This window comes from Carcharodon carcharias, chromosome 19 (genome assembly GCF_017639515.1).
Source record: "Carcharodon carcharias isolate sCarCar2 chromosome 19, sCarCar2.pri, whole genome shotgun sequence".
In the NCBI taxonomy this organism is placed as follows: domain Eukaryota; kingdom Metazoa; phylum Chordata; class Chondrichthyes; order Lamniformes; family Lamnidae; genus Carcharodon; species Carcharodon carcharias.
The window spans coordinates 27,071,192-27,092,077 of NC_054485.1; the positions used below are offsets into that span (position 1 = coordinate 27,071,192).

The 20,886-nt window shown below is 45.6% G+C and overlaps 1 protein-coding gene across 1 annotated transcript in view; it reads left to right on the forward strand.

The window, feature by feature from the left end:
* The window catches only part of LOC121291769 (amine sulfotransferase-like), a 39,742-nt gene extending 20,872 nt beyond the window's left edge, over positions 1-18,870 (forward strand). Inside the window, exons 3-6 of the mRNA XM_041213311.1 lie at positions 3,208-3,334; positions 7,190-7,284; positions 17,907-18,084; positions 18,767-18,870. Coding sequence (XP_041069245.1) covers positions 3,208-3,334; positions 7,190-7,284; positions 17,907-18,084; positions 18,767-18,870 — 504 coding nt within the window. The remainder of the gene's footprint in view (positions 1-3,207; positions 3,335-7,189; positions 7,285-17,906; positions 18,085-18,766) is intronic.
* The last annotated feature ends 2,016 nt before the right edge of the window (positions 18,871-20,886 follow it).

Below are 20,886 nucleotides of genomic sequence, written 5' to 3' on the forward strand. Positions count from 1 at the left end.
AATAAAAAAGGGGCAGTCACACTACTGGGAGTATACTATAGACCCTCAAATAGTGAAAGAGAGATAGAAGAACAAATATGTAGGCAATTTTCTGCCTGTAAGAACAGGGCAATAATAGTAGGAGACTTCAACTATCCTAATATCAACTGGGATTCAAACAATATAAGGGGCACTGAGGGAGAAAAATTCATGCAGTGTGTCCAGGAAAATTTTTTCAACCAATTAGTGACAAACCCAACAAGAGGAGATGCAATTCTAGACCTAGTCTTGGGGAACGAAGAAGGGCAAGTGGGTGAAGTGACAGTTGGCGACCATGTCGGGGACAGTGATCACAATTCAGTTAGATTTATCATTACCATGGAAAAGGACAGAGATAACACAGGACTAAAAGTCTTGAACTAGGGGAAGGCAAATTTTGCGAAAATGAGAAGGGACTTGGCTGAGGTGGACTGGACAGCACTGCTGGAGGATAAAACAGTGGAAAACCAGTGGGGAAGCGTGAAAAAGCGAGATCCTAATTGTACAAAGTAGATATGTCCCCTACAAAAATAAGAGTGGGACTGCCAAAATTTAGACCCCCCCCCCCCCCCACCCGGGTTGTCTAGAGAAATACAGCGGAAGATCAAACAGAAAAAGAAAGTGTACGATAGGCACAAAGAACTAAGCACTGCAGATAGCCTAGATTAAAGAAGTGCAGGGACAAAGTAAAAAAGGAAATCAAAGAGAGGGCATGAAAAAAGATTAGCAAGTAATGTTAAAGATAACCCAAAGATGTTTTACCAATACATTAATGCTAAAAAGTTAGTTAAGGAAAAAGTGGAACCTATCAGAGATGAAGATGGCAACTTGTGTAAATGCAGAGGCTGTGGGAAGGGTTTTGAATGAATATTTTGTCTCCATGTTTACAAAGGAAAGGGAGGATGTAGATACAGTAGTCCAGGAGGAACACTGCGAGATATTGGACGGGATAGTCATAAAAAGAGAGTAAGTACTGCTCTTAGGATGATTTTCCAATCCTCACCTAGATAGAGGAGAGGTACCGGAGGGCTAGAGAAATGCAAATGTAGTTCCATTGTTTAAAAAGGGATCAAAGGAAATGCCAAACAATTATAGGCCAGTTAGTCTTACATCGGTGGTGAGCAAATTAGTAGAATCAATCCTGAGAGATAGGATTAACTGTCATGTGGAAAGACATGGACTAGTTAGGGATGGTCAGCATGGATTTGTTAAAGCAAGGTCTTGCCACACAAATTTGATTGAATTCTTTGAGGAAGTGACAAGAAGGGTTGATGAAGGTAGTGCAGTGGATATTGTGTACATGGATTTTAGCAAGGCATTTGACAAGGTCCCATGTGGCAGATTGGTCAGGAAAGTAGAAGCCCATGGGATTCAGGGTAATGTGGCAAACTGGATAAAAGGTTGGCATTGTAATATGAAACAAAGGGTAATGGTCGATGGATGCTCTTGTGAATGGAAAGCTGTCTCAAGTGGTGTTCCACAGGGCTCGATGTTGGGACCCTTGCTGTTTGTGTTATATATTAACGATTTGGACGTGAACGTGGGGGGCACGATTAGGAAATTTGCAGATGACACAAAGATTGGCTGAGTGGATAGTGTGGAGGATAGCCATAATCTTCAAAACGATAGAGATGGGTTGGTGGAGTGGGCGGTAAAGTGGCAGATAGATTTTAACATAGAGAAGTGTGAGGTCATACATTTAGGGAGGTCAAACAGTTACAGGGATTACACAATAAATGGGAATATACTAAGAGGGGTAGATGAAGTGAGAGATCTTGGCGTACAAATATACAGGTCTCTGAAGGCAGCAGTTCAAGTAGACAAGGTTGTAAAGAAGGCATATGGAATGTTCTCCTTCATTGGCAGAGGTATAGAATATAAAAGTAAGGATATAATGTTGGAATTGTATAAAACACTGATGAGGCCACAACTGGAGTATTGTGTGCAGTTCTGGTCACCACATTACAAGAAGGACGTAATAACTCTGGAGAGAGTGCAGAGGAGGTTTACAAGAACGTTGTCAGGGTTAGAAAAGTGTAGCTATGAGGAGAGATTGGACAGGTTGGGGTTATTTTCCTTAGAACAAAGAAGGCTGAGAAGTGACTTGATTGAGGGGTACAAAATTGAGGGGAATAGATAGAGTTGACAGGATAAAATTGTTTCTCTTAGTGGAGAATTCTAGAACCAGGGGACATAGATTCAAGATAAGTGGCAACAGGTGTAGGGGGAACATGAGGAAGAACTTTTTTACGCAGAGGGTAGTGGATGCCTGGAATTTGCTGCCCAAGTTGGTGGTAGGAGCAGAAACTCCAAATTCTTAAAGTACCTGGATCTGCACCTTAAGTGCTGTAAGCTGCAAGGCTATGGGCCAGGTGCAGGAAGGTGGGATTAGAAAGGGCACCTGGATGTCCTCGGGCTGGCATGGACAAAATGGGTTGAATGGCCTCCTTCTGTGATGTAACTTTTCTATGGTTCTAATTGAAGGAACATCTTATAAATCATGAAATAAATTGGGCAAAATATGTGAATAGGCAGCAAAAAGCTATGAAGCTGATGATATTTTTGCCAAAGGTTCAAGTTATGAGGAAAGATTGGAGATACTTGTCTTTTTCATCCTGGAAAAGAGTTTTTAAGTATTTATCTTACAGAGGAATATAACAGTCAAGGAAATGGAGGTGGTAAATCCTGAAAGCTAATTTGAATGAAATTGGGAAATAAAATTAGATAACAGGAAGTGTTTTTCATACAAAGGTAGAAAATCATGAAAAACAAGAATGGAAATCAGTTAGGTGCTTTCAGCAGGGTCAGGAATCAATAAGGTCTTTCTGGCTGGGTGAATTAAAATGCCCTTCCTAGTCCATATATACCTTGTGATATTGGGAATGGATTCAATGTTTTTTCTTACATTCATAGGCCTGACTGTAATCCCCTATACAAGGTGACATTTCTATAAGATAGGAAGTAGTTAGTTATACATTCTGTAAAGTAATAGACATATCAGTTAAGAGATGAAAAAGGAGAGAGATAGAGAATCAAAATAGCGGGGATGAAACAAGCATGCAGAAAACATTGAGAAAAATAGGTCAGGCAACTAAATTGTTTGGGTAGTTATTGCCCAGTATAGGTAGAAATAAATCCACAGCAGCTGGTGACTGACTTTGCTGTTCTTGTATTTATTTCCCAACCCAGATCATTTATGTTGCCAGAAATCCCAAGGATGTGATTGTGTCATCATACCACTTTCACAAATACAGTCATTTCTTGAAGAAACCGAAGGATTTTCAGGACTTTCTGGAGCAATTTGTTGAAGGAAATGGTAAGCTTTTTAAAGTTTTATTCAATTTTTATCAAAAACATTGTATTAGTACTTTGTTTTAAACTGTCAAATTATTTAAGATTCTTTGAGCTAGAAAGCCAGTGGCAGAAGCCAAAAACTCTCAGAATGGCCTGCGCAGAACTTCAGGCTGCTTCTGATGTGGTCCCACTCAGCTCTGCATAAAGGGGAGAGGATGCATGTGTGCGCCAGAAGCCTCCCAACTTGTTAGATCATGATATCAAACAGTTATTCCAGTTGATCTAAGCCACGTTTTTGAAGCTTGGACCATGCAGGTCCATTGAGTGCATGAACTATTTACACACTGCTTAACGTTTGTTTAAAGGGTCAACCAGCAACATGGCTGCAACAGGTATGGGGGCTCTAGATGCAATGGTTGGGATTTTAATAACACTGGATAGGCCCTCATATCCAGACCAAATGCAAATTCCGAGGCAATACAGTTGGGCAGTGGGAACATGGCTGCAACGTTCCTGATGGCAGCCATTTAATTGGCCGTCACTTGGGCCCATTGGCTAATTAAGTAAAGTGGGCTGGCTCTTCAGGCTGTCAGCCCAAGGGAGGTAGGTAGGGAGGTCTTGGTGATCAGAGGAGCAAACCTCCAGAGATGTTGGCTGGGCCACAATGGGTGGCCATTATCATAAGGCAACCCTCCTTGAGCCATGGAACCTCCGAATGCAATGCACCCGCTGCCCTGCTGAGAAGCGGATGGGAGGTGGTGGTGTAGTGATATTAACGGTGGACCAGTAATCCAGAGACCCAGGGTAATGCTCCGGGGACCTGTGTTCAAATCCCACCAAGGCAGATGGTGGAATTTGAATTCATCGTAAAAAAAACTCTGAAATGAAAAGTCTGATGATAACCATGAAACCCATCTGGTTCATTAATGCCCCTTTAGGAAATCTGTCTACATTTGACTCCAGACCCACAGCCTTCTGAAACGGCCTAGTAAACCACTCAGTTGTATCAATCCACTAAAGGGTCAATAATAAGGAATAAAACCAGATGGACTACCTGGCATTGGGCATAGGCACTGGAAACAACAATGACAAGCTCAGTCCTGTTAGCAGTATCAAAGGTAAACAATTGGCCAATTTTGTGGGTGAATTAAACATTTAAACTATTGTTGCAGCCTGTGGAGACATGGGGCTAGAATTAACTGCACATTCCTTCCACCTCGGACTGTAACATAAGACTATCCCCAACAAAAGAGAATCTAACCATCGCCCTTTGACATTCAATAGCATTACCATCATTGAACCCCTGCCATAACAATATCATGGGGGTTAACATTGACCAGAAACTGAACTGGACTAGCCATATAAATACTGTGGCTACAAGAGCAGGTCAGAGGCTAGGAATCCTGCAGCGAGTAACTCACCTGACTCCCCAAAACATGTCCACCATCGACAAGGCACAAATCAGGAATGTGATGAACTCTCAAGAAGCTTAACACCATCCAGGACAAAGCAGCCTGCTTGATTGGCACCAATCCACAAAAATTCACTCCCTCCACCATCAATGCACTGTGGCAGCAGTGTGTATCATCTGCAAGATGCACTGCAAGAACTCACCAAGGCTCCTTACTAGCACCTTCCAAACCCACAACCACTACCATGTAGAAGGACAAGAGCAGCAGACACATGGGAACACCACCACCTGGAAGTTCCCCTCCAAACCGCTCACCATCATGGCTTGGAAATATATTGCCCTTCCTTCACTGTCACTGGGTCAAAATCCTGGAACTCCCTCCCTAATAGTACTGTGGGTGTACCTACACCAAATGGGCTGCAGCTGTTCATTATAGCTTTATCAAACTACATTTCCAATTATACAAGCAAAAATGAACTCTTCACCCATATGCATTCTCTTAATGCTTGGCCTGCAGGTGCCTTTGCCTGCTCTGGTGCTCCTACACAGTACCTTTCCAGTGACTGAATGAAGCATGAATGGTGGGCGACAGCTGACTTTCAGTTGGAAAGACTGCAGACAACTTTGCAGACAGCCTCAAGTAGCTCTGGACCTTGAGGGCACAACTTTGGATTGCAGCACCTTGCATGGGTAACAGCAATCTGGATTGGCCGATGACAGTCAACACTGAAGTACTGGCAATGGTATTACCATCACTGAATTCCCTAGCATCAACATCGTATCACCACAGACCGTAAATTTAACTAGACCAGCCATATAAATACTGTGGCTACAAAAGCAGGTCAAAGGTTGGGTATTCTGTGGTGAATAACTGATCTCCTGATTCCCAGAACTTGTTCACCATCTACAAGGCACAAGTTAGGGTTGTGATGAAATACTATCCACTAGTCTGGAAGAATGCAGTTCTAATTTCAATAAGCTTGACACCATCCAGGACAAAGCACCCCATCCATGACCATCAACATTCATTCCCTCCACCATTGGCACATAGCAGAAACAGTGTATACCATCTACAAGATGCACAGCTGCAAAAAGCTATGGCCCCTTCCAAACCTACAGTCCACCACGTTAAAGTATAAGGACAACAGATGCAAGGGAACACCACCACATGCAAGTTCCCGTCTATGCCACACACCATCCTGACTTGGAACTATATCACTGTTCCTTCACTGTTGCTGGGTCAAAATCCTGGAACTCCCCCTCTAATAGCACTGTGGGTGTACCAACACCACATGGAGTGCAGTGGTTCAAGAAGGCAGCTCACCACCACCTTCTCGGGCAATTAGGGATGGGCAATAAATGCTGCCCTTCTCTGTGATGCTCAAATCCCATGAACAAATAAAAAAAGGAACAGTGATAGGAACAAGATTACCGTCATCCTGAGAGAGCCTAGCAGGTTCATGCTCCATGCATTACTGTCACTCCCTTGGGTCATTGCCTCATCAAAGCTAGTAATCTGTTGGAGGATCGATTGCTACAATGATGTTGGAGCTTGCATGCCCCTTTGAACAATGAGATCAGCAGCCATGATGGCAGCAATCTGAGCTTAAATGGCAGAATGCATAGATCCTATGACCTCCATCAGAGCTTCCACCGATGGCTTCCATTTGTGCTGCAATGAAAGCTGATGTCAGCCACCAGACGCTGTGTTACGGGTGGGTCTGCAAGAGCTATCATAGGGTTAGCCTCCATGGTGGAAAGACTGGATACCAAGCTCTGAACGATGACTTGTGTTGCATTGTAGCTGGACTGATCTATGCTCCTTGACAATAACAAGATACAGTCTAGCAAACGTGGCAATGCATCATGCATCACAATGTGCATGTTCATCAGTTTTCTCCTGCATGTCGTCTCATCAAAGTCTCACCTGAGTCCCCTGTAGCAGAAAGCATCTGTGACTTTGCCACCTGGTGAGCTGGCATACAAGCTATTATTTTGCCTCTGGCCTCATTGCTGCCCACTCTTGCCCTGTGGTTCACCATATGGAGATCCCAATTCTATGCGACTCTTCAGGCTATGCACAGTGACAGTAGCTGAGCTGAGTGTGTCAGATCAAGGGACGGTGCTGCTTCATCAGTGCTGTGGTGTGGCACTCGCCCTTCAATGCACATATTTATAGCTTGAATCCTAAATTTCAAAAGTTATGGAAATTTGCAGTGTCTTTGTGGTGTGCTGTGGGGCACAATCTAAATCAAATGTACTCTGGGTGCTGCATATTAATATGCGGTTTAGGAAAAGTAACAAACAAAGAGCCATTTTGTTTTTTGTACATGTATGCTTACAACTTAAAGGAATAGGTAAATCAACATTTGAAACGGTTATAGATTGGAACAAATGTCGAAACTTGCTTCTTTGCAGAAGAGACTCTCTGTAGCACTGTTTACTCATCATACTTGTCTTTTTAAGTGTTTTATGGATCATGGTTTCACCATATCAGAGACTGGTACAGCCGTAAAGATGAACTCAACATCTTGTTTGTGACATATGAGGATATGAAGAAAGTAAGTGATATTTATATATAATTAAAGATGCTTGAATAAATCATGAATTATGTGGACCTGAAACTATTACAAAGCAGGCAGAATATTAAATCTTCTGTGTCTAGTGGTTTATATGAATTATAGTGATGCTTACCTTGGTTCTTCGAACCAAAACTTTGGCCTGAATTTTTCCCTCATTGGGCGCGCGCGATCAACGAGCCCCCGACTGCCAAATAACGGCCAGTCAGCGTGAAACGCACTCTGAAAAGCTCAGTGCTGCTGGGCTGGGGACGGGAAGAGGACTGGGGATGATATCATCACGGGCGAATGCTACGAGAGAGCTCTCTGAAGGGAGACAGCTACATCTGGGAGCTGAAAACCTGCAAATAACAAAGTAAAGCACTAAAAAGCTGCAAAATTTGTCCATGCATCACATTCAAGCGCCTGAAGCATACCTCATAAAATTGCTGTCCCCAGATATTTCTTTTCATTTTATTTCCTAATGGAGATTTCACCTCGCCTTTGGGCTTTATTGAAAAATGTAAAGGCTGCCTGGTTGATATCACACTGGCTATCCAGTTAAGGCCCACCCAGCGTGAAACACATCTTCCCAATGGTCGGGAAGGACTGAGTGGATCGGGGGCCTGTTGGGCGCCGGGTCTAACGGTGGCCAGGTGAGTGATTTAAAAACGCCACAGGCAGCTCCTTTGAAGGATGCCAGGGAGTGCTGAAGACCAAAGCTATAGCTTCAGCTACCGCTGGAGACGTCAGGCATGTGGGCAGGTCGGATGGGCACTCAGCCCTGCAGCTTTCAGACGAGTGCCTCGTGGTCCTCCAGGAGGAGGTGGCTGCCAGGAGGGACACCCTCGTCTCCAGAGATGGAAGGAGGAGGCCACCGCACCTAACAAAAAAAGCTTGGGAGGAGGTCAGTAGCCATGACGTTGTGCGGTGCACAGAGGTGCAGTGCTGCAAAAGGTTCATCGACCTGCTGTGCTTGGGAAGGAGTACTGTGTTGGCATGGATCAGTGTGGTGAAATGTTAAAGGCTGGCAACCCCCTTCGTGGGGCTTAGGTGTGTTAGAGCCTTTGTGCCAACTGTTAATGACACTGGAGCAAACTAAGGGAGTGAGCCCTGGATGCTTGGACTGAGTGGCTTGTGGTGCAAGGGCCACAATTCAGATGTGCCTTGCAAGGTGTTCCTCAGGTGGCCAGGCTGCAATGGCACTGCAGGGTAGAGAGTGGACTAATCAACACTCCTCTGCCCTTTCAGGAGAAGATGAGCCATAACACGGACAGGCAGAGGTTCCCCAAACCTCCTGATCCTTACAAGGTTTGAACAAGATGCCTTGGAGCTGGAGAGGTGCCACACACCTTGGTCAGCTGGTTGTGGAGTAGCTGGGGTGTCAGACGAAGGTAAGAGTGCAGTGCACAGGGGTGAATGTGCAAAGATTCTTGTGTAGTCTCTTAATTAATGGGAGCCTCAAACCTGGAGTCCCTTTTGACCATTGAAAGATGATGGGTGATGTAATCTCCATTGTCTCACCAGGGTGCCTGGCATGCACAGTGACAGTGGGATGACTTAAACTAATGACATGTGGTTGTTGTTCTCCCTGAGGCTCATTAGCAGGCACTCGCTCACAGGACCCTGACGAGCTACCCCTAACGCCAGAGGACCGCTGGGCTTCAGTCGCCCCTGCTCTCTGTACCAGGCACCAGCGCAGATACCAGCACCTCCAGTGGGTGTTAGCTCTTTGGCTAGAACATTGGAGAACAGCGATGAGGGCACTTCACACTCGCTTGAGGAGTAGGCAGAGGCAGAGAGTGCCCAGGGCACTGGCAGTGGGAGGACTGGAGAACAGGACGATACTGAGTCAAAGGCAGATGATGAGCTTCTGGAGTCGTCCACTAGGCAGCAGATGCTGGATGTCCAGCGTGATGTGTGGGAAGATCTGGCGGAGATCCATGAGGGTTTGCGTGCCATGATCTCTGTTGTGGAGGAGTCCATGTGGAGCATAAGCACTGCGTTGACACTCATGACTGAACGCACTGCCTCCTCCATTGAGAGAGTGGTGACTCTGATGGACAGGCTCCTCCAGGAACTCAATCAGGGGATCCTGGGGTTGCGCAGCCCTCCCACAGGCAATGACCTCAGGTGATCAGTGCCAGTGTGGGAAATGGATGAGGCCCTCAGTATCCCAGCTAGGTGCCTGTACATCAATGGTGAGCAGGGAGGTCCAGAGCGACCTCATGTTGGCGCACGAGCTGCTTGTCGTCTCTGCGGGCTCCTCTTGGGGCACTCTGGATGACAGCCACAGCTCCTCCACCTTTCTGCCAGTGACCGTGGCATCTGATGAGGCTCAGATGACTGGGAAAATGCCAGCCATGGCACTGGCCGCTCCCTTCCAGGCAGGGCCAGCACAGCCTCTACTGCCAGAGGACGGCTGCCAAGGTCATCAAGGCCAACAAGACACTAGAGTCAGCAGGCTACCTCCAGTGCTGCTGCCAGCAAGGTTGGGGAGGGGGCACCAAGATGTAGCACTTGTTAACATAAGTTTAAGGCACCAGAAGCACAAGATGGATTGGTCACGGGTTATCTTCTGTTCTGTAATGTTTTGTTTCTGTTTATTGGTACGGAAATGAACCCCAGAGAACGTTATGTTAATTTGTTTTGATTGTGAAAATTACATAAATTTTGTTTTTATCGTAATGGCCTAAGTATGCTTCACCTTTTGTTTTGGTGCAGGGTACGCCAGTATATAATGCTAGACGTGAGTAGCTTTAAACTTTATTGCACAGGTACTGAGTGGACTTTGGGTTCAAATGAAAGGGTAATTTCAGACATCCTGGATGGAGGTGGCAGCCCTGGCATGAGGTGGGAACAGTTCTTTGGCATCCTAGCTGAAGGAGCGTTGGTTCAAGGTGTCCCTGCCTCCCTGAAGGATACAGAGGTCTGCCTCCACGCCCTCAGTGTTCTCCTCACTGTGCTCCTCTTCTGACTCGCTACTGGATTCTTCGTCTGTGATCTGTGGAGCTACCTGAAGATACTCTTCCTCAAGTGGGTTCCCCCTTGCCAGTGCCAGGTTGTGGAGAGCGCAGCATGCAACCACTATCAGTGACACCCGCTCTGGGGAGTATTGTCGTGCTCCCCCTGAACAGTCCAGGCATCAGAAGTGCACCTTCAGAAGACCTATGATCCTCTCTATCACTGCCCTTATGGAGGCATGACTCCTATTATAACACAGCTCTGCCTCTGTTCTTGGGTGGCAGAGAGGCGTCATAAGCCACTTTTTCAATGGATAGCCCTTGTCACCCAGCAGCCATCCATCCAGTCGGGCTGGAGGACTGAATAGCCTTGGCACCTGGGAATGTCCCAGAATATAAGTATCAGGGTACCTTGCACAGACTTGCAGAATCTGCGTCCTGTGGTCACGCACTATCTGGACGTTCGAGTGGAATCCCTTCCTGTTGATGAAAGCACCCGGCTAACCCACTGGCGCCTTGATGGCCATATGTGTGCATTTGATTGCACCCTGGATGCAGGGGAACCCAGCAATCGCTGCAAACCCTCTGGACCGCTCTGCTGGTTGGCCTCATCCGCAAGGAAATAAATAAATGTAATTACCCACCTGAACAGAGCTTCTGTCACCAGCTTGACGCACCTGTGGACAGCTGAATTGGACACTCCACAAAGAACCCTACCCATGCCTGGAAAGAGCCAGAGGCATAGAAGTTGAGGGCCACTGCAACCTTCAGAGCCACTAGCATGTGGTTTCCACCCACAAAGTTGGAGGTGATCTCAGGCCCAATCATATGATAAATGGAGGTCACAGCCTGCTTGGAGAGGTGGAGCCTTCTTCAGCATTGCACCTCGGACATATTGAGATAGCTGCATTGCTGCCTGTAAACCCTGGCACCAGGATAGTGTCGTCTTCTGCTGCCCCTTCTGCCTTGGACTACCTGCTGGCCCTGCGCCCTTTGTGCCTGCGCCTCTCCTGCCACAGATTGCTCCACTGGAAGCTGCATTGGGACACCTGGCTTCCTATCCCTTCTGCCCCTCTCTTCCTCCTCAGGGGAGGTGCCTCCAGTGGAGCACAATCCCCATTACCAGGCCTACAGAAAGCTTCCTGATATCTGGAAGGGTCTACACATTCAAAACCCTGGGGCCTTGGGGGCACCAATGAGTCCTGAAATAAAACCTAGAAATGCTAAGAATGAAGCTCAGAACTGAGAAGAAGCTGTCAAGTTCAAATAAGCAACCAGAAGCAAACTATCTCCTAAACTCCTCACTACTTACACAGGCAATGCTGCTGACCTTTTTTATCCCACACTTGGATGAGGTTTTGCAGAACGTGGGCTGCCCACCTGCCGTTTTGCCCATGTGACGAGAGCAAAGTCACACGGGCAACGTAAAATCGAGGCCAATTGGGTTTTTAATGGTCTTAATTTATGGCGGGTGTGGCTCTCATACCCACGCACGCGTGTGCCGACCTGAGGATTTGTACGCATGCGGGATGATGTCAGGACACTCGCCGACATCTTCTCGCACTATTTTACGCTCGATAGGGTCGGGCGTGTGCCCGCCCATGAGACGTAAAATTCTACTCCACATCATAGAGAGGGAGGTTCGGCAGCTGGCTTTATTGACAGACCTGCTGATTAAACAACAACCAAGAAGGAATTATTTAGCATCAAAGTCTCCACGTGGCTAGAAATATAAAGCAAAGCAACACTGGGTAATAAGGCTACTTAATGTTAACAAGAGATTCTGAGGCTTGGGCCAGACCTTATAGCTGGAAGGTAAACTGCAGGAGATCAGATTTTGCAGATAAAAATAGTCAGAAAATACAGTAGAATGGGCCTATATTCTCTTGAGTGTGGAAGAATGAAGTGTGATCCCACTGAAAGGAATTACATTTTAAAAGAGCTTAACACGGTAGAACTAAAAGTAGGAGGCATAGGGCTGTATTTAATGCTGGTGGCAAGGATCCCGTCACCCGGCCCAAAAGCAGCTGGGGTGACGAACCCTCTTCAGTAGTCAGCGGGATCCAGGGCTGCATCTTGTCAGCAGCAGCTAATTAATTGGTTGCTGCCAGAATGGCTGTCCTTATTAAGGTTGGTCGCTTGCCATGCAAAGGGTTGGCAGGTTAGCATCAGCAGTGCTAGCGATAGCAGCAGCCATTTCTGGGGCTGCAGTTGGAGGAGCATGCATTGATAGACACGTGTTCTCAGAACAAAGTGGGTCTGGACACCAGGGCCAGTCAGGCAGACCGAGTGAGAGATTAGTGAGGGCAGATAGCACCATTGCCACAGAGGCAGACATTGCCACTGGGGGGGCCCTCTGCGGGCAAAAGAGTGCCCAAAAAGTGTTGAGGCTGCATCAAGCTGTGTGCAGACCTCGGTATGCAAACATCCTGTGTCACTACATGCTGATGTTCTATCTGATCCCGGTGTTACGAAGGATGGGTCTGGCCAAGCTGCTGTGGAATGCTCCAAGTAGTTGGACTGTGCTGTGCCACCTATCTCTCGTGAAAAAGTTTATGCAGAGAAACACCTTTGACCACAAGTCCATCAGGCAGTGGTCTGCATGTAACGTTCTGGAGGCCCTTCGGGAAAAGGAGATGGTGGATCCTGTTGGACGGTTCACTGAACAGACTGTCAAAATCACTTAGCAGAATGTCTCATCGTCAGAACTTTCAAACAAGCACCAAGGTGTAGCTTGGTTGCTGGTGAGAGAGGCCCTCCTAGTCAGATCCTTCCCACATGCTCAGAGTCTCACCCTCTCTGTATGTTGCCCTCGAGGTGACTGGTGGGGAAGGGACCATTGTCTACCTCCTTGTGTAGTATGCCTTTGCAAAGAAGTTCTCGAAAGAGAGAGAGAGATGCAGTGATTTTTGTTGAGGTTCATCCCGAGCAGCTCAGTGACACAGGACTGCGCTTTACAGGCTGTTCCCAGAGATGGACACCATCAACTGCAACTGGAGGATCATCAACTCGGTGCAAGGCAGTCTTTGGTCTGCCCAAAACTTGTTGGTGTCTCAGTACAAAGAGTTGCCTTTGACTGAGTATTGCAGATTGGCACATTCCAAAGTCCAGGACTTTGTGCTGAGGGATGCACTAAAGCTTGGGGCAGCCACCGCAGAAGTGCAATGGGGAAAATTTGCTGTCTTAGACCTTCCAGCCATTGTGCACTAAGGCGCTGGAAAATGTATAGAACCTCTCAGGCTGTATGACTAACACTGAATGTTTGCAGGAAATTGTACATGTACCATAATAGCATTGAAGCACTTCAGACTGCAGCATGATCCCTGTAGATAATTTGAATATCATTGCACTTTCTGTAATGACCATTTGAGCAATAAAGTACATTTTTTCAAAAATAAAATGTAGGACTCCTGCTTCCTTCCGGGAGGCTGCCAGGATTTAACTGGTGTTCTCCCCAAGTGGCAGAAGATAAAAAGCAGCAGGGAAGGGAAGAGGCCTTTAATTGGCCATTTAGATTGCTCAATTGGCCTTGGAGCATCTGCAACCTTCCATGCCACATGTCAAATGGCATACCAGTGGGAAAACAACAGCATTCCACCAGCTGCATTCCTGTGCCATTTTATGGGCCTTCCCACCTCCCGACCTGTTCCTAGAGCTAGGGCTGTTAAAACCCAGTCCATTGTCTCAAGATAAGGTTTTGGTCATTTAGGACAGTGATAAGGAGACATTTCTTCACTCAGAAGATTGTGAATCTTTGGAATTTACTACCCCTGAAGGTGGTAGGTGCACAGTTGTTAAGTACACTCAACAGAGATCAATAAATTTTGGGGCATTAAGGGAATCAAGAGATTTGGGGATTGGATGGAAAAGTGGGGTTGAAATAGCAGATCGACCATGAACGACAGGACCAATTTGAGGGGCTGTAAGGCCTACTCCTATTTCTTGTGTTTCTATGAAATATAATAATCTTTCAAAAATAAAGAATGAGAGACCAGACACATAGTTTATTATTTTTGTCATGTTTTTGAAAAGTGAGATTAAGCTCAGTAAGTGGAATTTGCTGTATCTTTAACTCTACAAGTTAATTTGCTCTGGAATGAACAGCTTAATGATTTTCATCCGGACTTGCCTTGACAAGTATTTCCCAATCTACCTTCAAAAGATTGGAGAAGAGCACAAGGGAGGCCATGTGAAAGATATCAAATCCCATTCAGATCACAAGGGCTTCCACTGTTAAACTACTGGGCTATTGTATTGCATAACTTGAGCTTGGGTTCCCCGCTGAATGGAAGACACTCAGAAGTGGTCAGCATCACTGTAGCTGATACACATGCTGAGACAATTTAAAAAAAATCATTTACACAATGTGGGCGTCGCTGTCTTAAGCCAGCATTTATTGCCTATCCCTAATTGCCCTTGTGGTGGTGGTGGTGAGCAGCCTTCTTGAACTGCTGCAGTCCCTGTGCTGTAGGTACACCTACAGTGCTGTTAGGGAGGGAGTTCCAGGATTTTGACCCAGTGACAGTGAAGGAATGATGATATATTTCCAAGTCAGGATGGTGAGTGGCTTGGAGGGGACCTTCCAGGAGGTGGTGTTCCCATCTATCTGTTGCCCTTGCCCTCCTAGATGATTGCGGTTTGGAAGGTGCTGCCTTAGGAGCCTTGGTGAGTTTCTGCAGTGCATCTTGTAGATGGTACACACTGCTGCCACTCTGCGTTGGAGGGAGTGAATCTTTGTGGATGGGGTGCTAGTCAAGTGGGCGGCTTCGTCCGGGGTAGTGTCAAGCTTCTTGAGTTGCACTTATCCAGACAAGTGGAGAGTATTCCACCACACTCCTGACTTGTGCCCTGTGAATGGTGGACAGTCTTTGGGGAGTCAGGAGGTACTTGCCACAGCATTCCTAGCCTCTGGCCTTCTCTTGTAGCCGCAGTATTTATATGGCCAATCCAGTTCAGTTTCTAGTCAATGGTAACCCCCAGGATGTTGTTAGTGGGGGATTCAGCCACGGTGATGTCATTGAATGGTTAGATTCTCTCTTATTGGAGATGGTCATTGCCTGGCACTTGTGTGGCACGAATGTTACTTGCCATTTGTCAGCCCAAGCCTGGATATTATCCAAGTCTTGCTGCATTTGGACATGGACACTTCAGTACCTGAGGAGATGCGTATGGTGCTGAACATTGTGTAATCATCAGCAAAGATTCCCACTTCTGACCTTATGATGGAAGGTCATTGATGAAGTAGCTAAGGACTCTACCCTGAGGAGCTCCTGCAGTAATGTCCTGGAACGGAGATGACTGACCTCCAACAACCTTCCTTTGTGCTGGGTATGACTCCAACCTGCGATTCCTCGATGATCTTGGACCTCTGGTGAGTGCATTGCTGCCAGTAGCCACCTCTCCCTCTAGTGCTGGCGGCACAAGGAGCTGCCATTCTCTGACTGCCCGGCACCTCTCGATGGCAACATTTTTCGTCGGCGACCTCAATTGTAGGGAAGGTCCAACAAAGGCAACTTAATTTGGGCATCATTCAAGAAATAACAGGAGCTCCGTATCGGCGGGTAAGACTCCCGTTGATCAAACACAATCCTGGTCTATGAGGAAGGTGTGGGGCAGTGGTTTTAGCATTGAATAGCACCAAAGAGCTAGTAAAGACAAGATAGGTCACACCCCTTATTTGCTTTAAGCTTCTATGATTCTACAGTTAAACATGGCCATAACAATAATGAGAAGAAGTCAATTCAATAAATTCAAAGACCTCAGTCTCGGCTGACTGGAGAACAAGCTTTATCAGCTACTTTTCAGTTAAACTGAGGCCAGTTTCTATCTAACCTGAGTCCCACTTTCAGAGTGGACAGTGGGGGACTATGCAGACTGACGGAGAAACGTAATTTTGTGTTTAACTTGCCAACATGGGTAGAACAGGAGAATTCCCACACTCTTCTTGAACCAAACACATCTTCCCTTCACCCTCCCTGTCGGCATTCCGTACGGATCGTTCCCTTCGGGACACCCTGGTCCACTCTTCCATCACCCCCTACTCCTCAACCCCCTCCTATGGCACCACCCCATGCCCACGCAAAAGATGTAACACCTGCCCCTTCACCTTCTCTCTCCTCACCGTCCAAGGGCCCAAACACTCCTTTCAAGTGAAGCAGCATTTCACTTGCATTTCTTCCAACTTAGTCTACTGCATTCGTTGCTCCCAATGTGGTCTCCTCTACAGTGGAGAGACCAAACATAAACTGAGCGACCGCTTTGCAGAACACCTGCGGTCTGTCCGCAAGAATGACCCAAACCTCCCTGTCGCTTGCCATTTTAACACTCCACCCTGCTCTCTTGCCCACATGTCTGTCCTTGGCTTGCTGCATTGTCCCAGTGAAGCCCAACGCAAACTGGAGGAACAACACCTCACCTTCCGACTAGGTACTTTACAGCCTTCCGGACTGAATATTGAATTCAACAACTTTAGGTCTTGAGCTCCCTCCTCCATCCCCACTCCCTTTCTGTTTCTTCCCCCTTCCTTTTGTTTTTTCCAATAAATTATATAGATTTTTCTTTTCCCACCTATTTCCATTATTTTAAAATATTTTTAAATCTTTTATGCTCCCCCCACCCCCATAGAGCTATACCTTGAGTGCCCTACCATCCATTCTTAATTAGCACATTCGTTTAGATAATATCACCAACTTCAACACCTGTGTTCTTTTGTTCTGTTGTCTGTGACATCTTTTGATGATCTGCTTCTATCACTGCTGGTTTGTCCCTATAACCACACCACCCCCTCCACTCCCCCCCCCCCCCCCCCCCCCCCCCCCCACCTTAAACCAGCTTATATTTCACCCCTTCCTTGGATTCACCTAGTTCTGTTGAAGGGTCATGAGGACTTGAAACGTCAACTCTTTTCTTCTCCGCCGATGCTGCCAGACCTGCTGAGTTTTTCCAGGTAATTCTGTTTTTGTTTTCTCTTCTTGAACTAGTTAGATGGATCTTTTACGTTACCCTATGAGAGAAACAAGGTCTTGGTGTAACAGCTCATCCAATGGCAGCACTTCCAAAAGTGCATCTCTCTCTCAGAACTGCACTGAAGTTTCAGCCTAGATTGGGAAAGACTGGAGTGGGGCTTGAACCCACAAATGCCTGACTCAGTTAGGAATGCCACTAAGCCACAGCTGACACAATGGCTTTTAATTGCTGCTTAATTCCTAGCGACTACGTTGAAAAAGTTTTGACATAATAATTGAGGCAGAATGCAGACAAGGATCTTCATTCAAAATTGTGTTGCTAAGTTTGTTGGTGGATATGTACACACTTATAATATCGCTTTGAGAGTGATGTCCCTTTAAGAAGCTCAACATGCAGATAAGCCAGGTTTTTGGATATCATCATGTGACCAGGAGCCACAGTCTTTCTCTGCACTTCAGTACCCTAGACAACGGCATGTTGCGAGGGATTGCGCGACTTGTGTAGTGTTTAACCCACCAGAGATCTTCAAGTAACCGGAATGCACATATCTCATTTGTGTTACATATAGTTAGCACAAGGATATCACTACTTACACTTTGCTAGTAGCAAAATGCTAGTAAAGTTAATTTGTGTTTGAAAGGAATTACACCTTGGACTTATAATTGAGTAACAACAATAATTTTTAAATTGTTAAAGGATCTCAGGAGAGTGATAGAAAAAATTGCATCTTTTCTGAATAAAAAGCTGGATGGAGAAACCTTGGAGTCAATTTTGGAACAATGCACTTTTAAGTATATGAAGGAAAACCCTGAAACAAACTACCATGAAGCATCAGGGATGTTCGATGCTGACAAAGGCTCTTTTTATAGGAAGGGTGAGTAATACACTGATCACAGGAAAGGACTAGGTCAGTACAAATCAACTTTAAGTTTGTTTTAAAGATTGGTCTGTTCCTGTCCTTATTTTCACTAATAGGAAACTTAAAATAATAGGAAGTATGGAGAAATAATTTGCTTGAGCATTCTCACCAGTAGTGATCTTCAAAGATGGTTATGGTAGATTTTGTAAATGCTTGTAGCTACCGAGTATGTGAAATTAGTTTCCCATTGGGGCAGATTTTCCTTACAATTGAGAAATACTATTGGATTTATTTACATCAAATCTTATTGCTTAAAAGAAAAATAATGTAGGTGTTACTGTAGAATGCTTCAAGTTATGCAGGAATAGTTGCTCAGTAGATCTTATTTTGCACTCTCTAAGGGTGATTCCAGAATCCAATGTTTCCTGCAATGGGGTTGCTCACAAGGATGGCATCTCGGGACAACACTGGTGTGCAGTCCATGGTCTTGGGTGCATTCATTTTAATGAGCGCCACTCCTCATTAGGAATGTTGTATCACAGAATCACCCAATCTGTATTTGGGCCAGGTTCAATATTGTACTGATATATATTAACAATTTCAACAATATTATGCACGTAGAATAATCCGTTACAATACATATATGACAAATTTAGAATTAGTTTTATTTAATGTTTAATCTGGCATTTATTTTTAGGGATTACTGGAGACTGGAAGAATCACTTTCTTGTGTCTCAGAATGAGTGGTTTGATTCCATCTACAAGGAGAGGATGGCAGACTTCCCAGTGACGTTTGACTAAGATATTGTTGATCTGATTTCTTTCCCAAACAAACATTTAAATGTTGACACCCGCTTAATTCCCCACACCTCCATGGGCAACATTTTCCTCCTGTTGGAAGGGATGTGTGGGAGCAGGCCAATTAAGGCCCACCCAGTGTGACGTCCGCTCGGAAACGCTGTGCACTCCCTGTGCGGGTGGGGGGTGGGGCAGGATTCCCTGAGCCGGGAGTGCGCTCTTCAGGATGATCGCTGGAAGTTTTAAAAATTTGTGGAAGCGTGGAAAAAGAATTCATGACATGTCCCAGCTCATGTGACACTGTCACATGTGCTGAGACATGCCAATTTCTTTTATTTCAACATTTCATAAACATTTTAAAGCCCTCATGAAACCTCATCCTGCCCATGCATGAGGTTTCATGTTTTGCTAAAGGCCGCCTGGCCTCCTCACCTGCCCACCAAGCTTAAGGTTGGACAGACAGGTCCCTTAATGAGTTTCATTTTTTTTTTTAAAGACCTTAAGTGGCCGTTGACCGTTTGGTGGGCGCGCAGCCGACTCGGATCCGCACCCGCCAAACTGAAAATCTAAATGATGCGGGGTGACGTTTGGACACACGCCCAACGTCACCCTGCGTTATTTTATGCATTGGCGAGCGCAACCCCCCTGCCCTGCTCACCGACCAGAAGATGCAGCCCCATGTCTCTAATTCCCACAGAAATACCTTTAGCAGTGTTCACACTGATACTCTACACTTCAAATAGCTCCTGAACTCACTTGCCCTCCACATCATCGTCTAAACCTGAACATCATTTCCTTAATGCTCCAAGCTGACTCCTCCACCCTATGTACAAGTAAACTACATCTCATCATGGCAGTTTGAACTTTAATCATTGTCTCTCTCTTTTGGTCTCCTCCTTATTTACTACCAGGATATATTTATCTGAATCACTGCCATGCCTATGTAACCAGATTTTCCAAGTCCATTTGCATGAGCATTTTGGCTTCTGTCCTTGATCCTGAGCCTGTGACATCGATTTGCCTTTTATTATTATTTTTATATCTCTTGGAACCTTCTCTTTTTTTTCATTGCTTTCCTATTACCCAGCCATATCTACTTTCCTTTCACCCTTCAAAGGTACTTTGCCCCGCAACTCCCTGCCCTAACTTTTCATTACTCCTTAACCATAAAGACATAAAGACTCACCCACTGCCATCTTTGGCTTGACTCTCTCTTGGATAAGCTCACAGCTTCTCAACGTGTTATTGAGGTGCTAGCTTCTACCTCCTTATAAGTAGCAACCTCAAATGCCCCATCATACGCTCTCACAGACCCTTCCTCTCAGCACTCAACCCTGCTCTCATTGGCCCCAACGACCATGCTAAGTTCCGGGGAATACAACCTTATCTTGTGTAATCTCTCTGTGCAATTTAACCCTGTGCAATTTGGACTCATGGCCTTGGAACAGGTAGATTTGCCAATATATTACTTCTAAAATGTTGTGCCCAGAAATGCTCATGCTACTGCAGGTGTGGTCTTATCAGGGATTATGCATAGCTAAAGAATGTTTTCTACCCTCTTGTTTTCTAATCATCTAGATATAAGGGCCAGCCTTTCCATTAATCTTTTTGATTATTTTCTGTGCCTGTTCATGAAATTTTAATGATTTATGTACCTGAACCCTGAAGTCTCTTTGGATCACCACTATCTTTTCACCATTTAAAAAGTACCCTGTTCTATCCTTTTTCTGGTCCAAAATGGTTGACCTCACATTTGTCAACACTGAAATCTATATTTCAATTTTGCCCATTCACTTAGTCTATCATTATCCCTTTCTAATTTAATACTTCCATCTATGTTGCTTACAATGCTGCCTACCTTTGTGTCTCAGCAAATTTGAATAAATATCTCTCTGCACCATCATCTAAGTCATTAATAAATTCATTGAACAGTTGAGGCCCCAACACAGGCCCTTGCTGAACATCACTGGTCACATTCTGCCGAATGGCGAACATGCCCATTATCCAGACACTCTGTAT